Source organism: Nymphalis io, chromosome 3 (assembly GCF_905147045.1).
Source record: "Nymphalis io chromosome 3, ilAglIoxx1.1, whole genome shotgun sequence".
Lineage (NCBI taxonomy): Eukaryota > Metazoa > Arthropoda > Insecta > Lepidoptera > Nymphalidae > Nymphalis > Nymphalis io.
The window spans coordinates 546,665-552,094 of NC_065890.1; the positions used below are offsets into that span (position 1 = coordinate 546,665).

Here is a 5,430-nt window from a genome sequence, read left to right on the forward strand (position 1 = left end):
TCTGTGCCAGACCCTGTCGAAAGCCTTGGAGATATCGAGGCTGACAGTCAACGATTCTCCATGCTTGTCGATAGCTTCACCCCAGAGGTGTGTTACTTACGCTAGAAGATCACCTGTGGACCGTTTTGGTCGAAACCCGTACTGACGATCATTAATTAAACAGTGATCTTCTAGGTAATGGATCAGTTGGTTGTTTAAAATCCGTTCCATCACCTTACAAAGTACTGAGGTGATAGCTATTGGCCGATAATTTGCCGGGTCAGACCGATCCCCTTTTTTAGGAACCGCTTGCACATTAGCTCTTCTCCAAGCCTCCGGCACACATCCCGAAGAGAGAGAAAGTTGGAACAGGCGCGTTAACAGAATTTAACAGTTAATATTTAACAGTTTCAAATTTTCATTTCTATCAGTTTTTTTATTATAAAAAAGCAGACGAGCAACTGCAACTACTTCCATCACAACATCATCATTTATAATGTAATAAATATAACCGACTAGTTTCCGCCCGTGGCTACGCCCGCGTGATTGTCAGAAGCCCATTTTCTCAAGTGTAAGTATGTGCGAAGTTAGGGTATAAGCAATCTATGTTTCAAATTTCATTCACAGTTTTTGTCTGAAAGAGTAACAAAGATCCATCCACAAAACTTTCGCATTTATATATATTAGTTGGATAGTAGAATTTCCTAAGCTTAAATTCAATGCAAGGCACTTGATAAGACTAATGCTAATATGTAATGCTAATAATGCTAGACACGTATTATCACGCGCCCTATAACTTTAAATTTGCTTTTCTGTTTATTTAAAAATTACAATAAATTAAAATAACGATTCATATAAATTTCATGTTCATATAATTATCTATTTTGGTTTGTTATCATTGGTTTCTTATTTCTTAACATTATACGTCTAATATTACAAAAATCAACGCAAATTTAAAAAATATATTATATGCACCTTAAATATTTAACACTGGTCAATATTCCATGTTGAAATGGAACGCGTTACCTACCCAAGCGACAAACCTGACGTGACGCAAGTCGTACCTGTCAAAGTCAATCGTCCCGCGATGCTGAAGCGTCGACGCGTGCGTTAGTAGCAAATAAATTTACAAAATTGTAATTAAACATTTCGTTTGGTTATATTTAATTTGTGATAAGTGTATTGTCTTGTGTTTATCAATATGTTGGTGCTATTTGAGACGTCGGCGGGATACGCTATATTTAAGGTAACGTTACACGTGTTATATATAACCTATAAGGTTCACTATGACAACAACTTTCCTATGGATATATTCCGATCAAACAACGTCGATTATTCATTTAAACTGAAATAACACATAAGATTTATCATCAAATCGGTAAATATACTTATTTGACGGAAATTATACGTTCTGCATTATTTGTTGCCATGAGACCTGTACTTCGAAATTCTAGTACAATCTAAGTTAATCCCTTTTTATTTAAATGCTAATGTAATTAAAATTGAACTAATTATTACTGTAGTAATTATTATTTTAATTCAAAATTAAATGCGTATCGTATGTTGAATGCAAATTTTAAACATATTTTGCGAGCACATTGCTTGTAATCATAACTTTATTATCTAACCTCTTAATCATCATGTTTAAATGTATGGTTATCTTATTATATTGTTTAAATTATAATAATTCTTTTTTTCTAAGAAGAAAATTTAAGTTATATATAGAATAAATTGTTATTTTAGTACCTGTGCTAAATTTAATATTTGTTTTCAGTTGTTAGACGAATCAAAGCTATCTCAGATAAATGATTTGTATGAGGAGTTCAACACTCCAGAGGGAGCTTCATCCATGTAAGTTGTAAAAATAAACAATTTCAATTGTTTACAAATTCTTAAACACACAATTATTAATAAAGATTAGAGCAACTGTATAAAGTTTGTCTAATTAAATATTGTTTTCATATTTATGTTTATTTCCTGCTTATACAAATGTTCATAAACATTAATAACTTGTATAATGTTATTAAATGTTATCTGAAATTGTTGTTCCAGTTTTTAATGTGTATAAACATATGAAAATCTAATGATGGTGCATATGCAGTATTTTAATTTAATTGAATAATTTTTTTTCAGTGTAAAGTTAAGGAATTTCATAAAATTCGAAGATACCACTGAAGCTTTGGCAGCAACCACAGCAGCTATCGAAGGGAAAGTTTCCAAAACATTAAAAAAAGCTCTTAAGAAATATGTATGCAAAGAAGTACAAGACCAGTTACTAGTTGGTGATGCAAAACTGGGGAGTGCAATCAAAGAGAAGTTTGATCTACAGTGTGTCTCAAATTCAAATGTCCAGGAACTTTTAAGATGCATTCGTTCACAAATGGACAGCCTTCTCACTGGATTGCCAAAAAAAGAAATGACTGCTATGGCTCTTGGTCTAGCTCACTCCCTCTCTAGATATAAACTTAAATTCTCCCCAGACAAGATAGATACAATGATAGTTCAAGCTCAATGCCTCCTGGATGACTTAGACAAAGAATTAAATAACTACGTAATGAGATGCCGTGAGTGGTACGGCTGGCATTTCCCCGAACTCGGTAAAATCATTACAGATAACACATTGTTTGTTAAAATTGTCAAATTAATGGGCACTCGTGATAATGCTGCTAAAACAGACTTATCCGACATTCTCCCAGAAGACTTAGAAGAAAAAGTTAAAGAAGCTGCTGAAATTTCCATGGGAACAGAAATTTCTGATGACGACATTATGAATATACAACACTTGTGTGAGGAGATAATATCAATCACAGATTATAGAACACACTTAACTGACTACCTTAAAGCTAGGATGATGGCTATGGCACCGAACTTGACAGTTCTAATCGGTGAACATATCGGAGCTAGGTTAATTGCACACTCAGGTTCTTTAATGAATTTAGCTAAACATCCCGCGTCCACAGTACAGATTCTTGGAGCAGAAAAGGCATTGTTTAGAGCTTTGAAGACAAAGAAGGACACACCGAAATATGGTTTAATATACCACGCTCAGTTAGTCGGACAATGCAGTACAAAAAATAAAGGAAAGATGTCCAGGATGTTAGCAGCAAAGGCAGCCTTAGCAACTCGTGTCGATGCTTTTGGTGATGAAGTGTCATTTGAATTAGGTGCTGAACACAAAGTTAAATTGGAAAACAAATTGCGTCTTCTCGAGGAAGGTAATCTCAGAAGAATAAGTGGGACGGGCAAAGCTAAAGCCAAGTTCGAAAAATACCACAGCAAATCGTAAGTATATTATTATTTCGTAATCGTAGGTATCACTGCTGCAAACAAATGCAGCTTTAATTTAAATGAATGGTCCTGTAATCACATCTGATTTAACTCGTTATTATTATAATGTAGATAACTATGTTTAATTTAGTTGTCTTATATAGAATAGATATTAGTGGCTAAAATCTATGTCTTACAGCAATTAATATTGTCACTATAAATTAATGTTTTTGTCTAATTTAACGTCCAAAATAAATGATCGTTCTATATATTTAATACATAAAATGTATAGGCCAACTGGCTACTTGTTATGAGTTAACGACAAATAGTAAAATATAATAGATCCTAATTTTCCCATTTCTGGCCAACAAATAATATGTTAAAATGTGATTTGATAAATTTTGTATAAGTATACAAACTCTAAGTAGAGTGAAATTAACTAAATAATCTTATTTTAAACAGTGAGGTATTTGAATACCCCGTCGCAGCTGACAGTACAATTGGCAAGAAAGCTGTAAAGAGAGAACATTCTCCTGATGAAGATACCCCAGCAACAAGTAAAAAGATCAAACTTGAAAGTGATGAGATTGATGTAAGTAATAAAAACCAATTCTGATTCAAAATAATATTATATTTTTACAATATTAATAACATTTGAAACAATGCTTTGCATTAGTTGTTTAAATGGTATTTATAATGTAACCTCATATGATTTTATATTCCTTATGGCGTTTATTAAAATCCAATCTCTATTGTCATTAGATCAAACCAAAAAAAGGGAAGAAAATAAAGACAGAAGTCAAAGAAGAACAAGAAGATCCAAGCAGCCAAGAGAATGGAAATGGAACAGTAGATACCTCAGAGAAGAAGAAGAAGAAAAAGAAAAAGTCACTTGAGCCAGAAGCAGCAGCCGAAGAAGAACAGACTGAGGTGAAAGAAGAAACGCAACAACCTTCTAGTGAAAAAAAGAAAAAGAAGAAAAGACAATCAAAAGTTGAAGAAGATTAAACTACCTCTTTGAAGTATTGTGTATGATTGAGTCATCTGACAAATTATCTGAAGACACTAATTACGTTAACTTTTTTCAAATAAACGATGCTTCTTTTCTTAAACCATTTAGTAAAGTTGCCCTGTCAATTTTTATTTGTTATATATAGCCTTAAGCTATGCATATACATAATCTAGGTTTAAAATTATATTTGTTTATCAAAATATATACTAAATATTTTATGTGACATAAATAATTTTTCTTCAATTACTTTAATGCAAAGTAATTAACCATATATATATATATATATATATATATATAATTGGGATAAAATTATTAGCTTGTATGTAGAAAAATAATATTTACTTTAAAATTAATACTTGTTCTTAATATACTGCCTAGAGGTCTCGAAGTGTCTTTAGATAAACATATTATTGAATTCTGGGAGTGTAAGGGTGCGGTCACATCTGTTGATACAGAGTATCACCACCGATAACTTTATATTCTCTATAAAAATATGTAATTATTTCCATGAAACGCTTCCATTGTGTAATTTTTAAATTACAAGTTTTGATGTGGTTTTTTTATATGTAAGATAAGAACTATTTTGAGAATATTTTTATGATTGCTATATGTTTCATAGACGCTAATGAAAGATGTGACTGCATCATAACTATTGAAAAATGGTTTTAATTTCTAAGTATAAAATAATCTCAATATGAGATTTTTACTATTAAAAAAAATACATATACTTTGTGCTTTTTATTTTATACAACCATCTTTTCACCCGATTGTTACAAAAAATATTAAATATTTACGCGGATGACCATAAGGCATAATGAATTAATTGTTTTTCAGTATATATTATAATAATAAAGTAAAATAATTTATATATTATTAATCGAAGATCTTAATATATAGGCATTGAATAATATTATTAACGCCATAAAAAATCAAAAGGGTCTTCTAGCTGTATTGTTTTTTTATTTCTGAGTTGTAGGTATAGATATGAAACAATATGGAATATCCAATAAACGACGCTTAAATTATTGTCAAGTGCTGTTGACGCGTACATCTATTTATTCTGACAAAAATATTAATTTTTTTTTTTTTATAGAATAGGAAGGCGGACGAGCATATGGGCCACCTGATGGTAAGTGGTCACCAACGCTCTTAGACATTGGCATTGTAAGAAA

The 5,430-nt window shown here is 31.4% G+C and overlaps 1 protein-coding gene across 1 annotated transcript; it reads left to right on the plus strand.

Moving 5' to 3' along the window:
• The first annotated feature begins 1,045 nt into the window (after positions 1–1,045).
• Positions 1,046–4,985, plus strand: LOC126780937 (nucleolar protein 58). The gene is made up of 5 exons (XM_050505640.1): positions 1,046–1,225; positions 1,754–1,830; positions 2,113–3,261; positions 3,709–3,838; positions 4,009–4,985. The coding sequence occupies exons 1-5, from the start codon at positions 1,181–1,183 to the stop codon at positions 4,252–4,254; spliced, it is 1,647 nt and encodes a 548-aa protein (XP_050361597.1). The 5' UTR covers positions 1,046–1,180; the 3' UTR covers positions 4,255–4,985.
• The last annotated feature ends 445 nt before the right edge of the window (positions 4,986–5,430 follow it).

Excerpts from the sequence above, each read along its gene's own strand:
- LOC126780937 (XM_050505640.1), top strand. The coding sequence starts at position 1,181 with ATGTTGGTGCTATTTGAGACGTCGGCGGGATACGCTATATTTAAG. Across the intron at positions 3,262-3,708 it reads GAAAAATACCACAGCAAATC|TGAGGTATTTGAATACCCCG; the intron begins GTAAGTATATTA and ends TATTTTAAACAG. Across the intron at positions 3,839-4,008 it reads TTGAAAGTGATGAGATTGAT|ATCAAACCAAAAAAAGGGAA; the intron begins GTAAGTAATAAA and ends TATTGTCATTAG.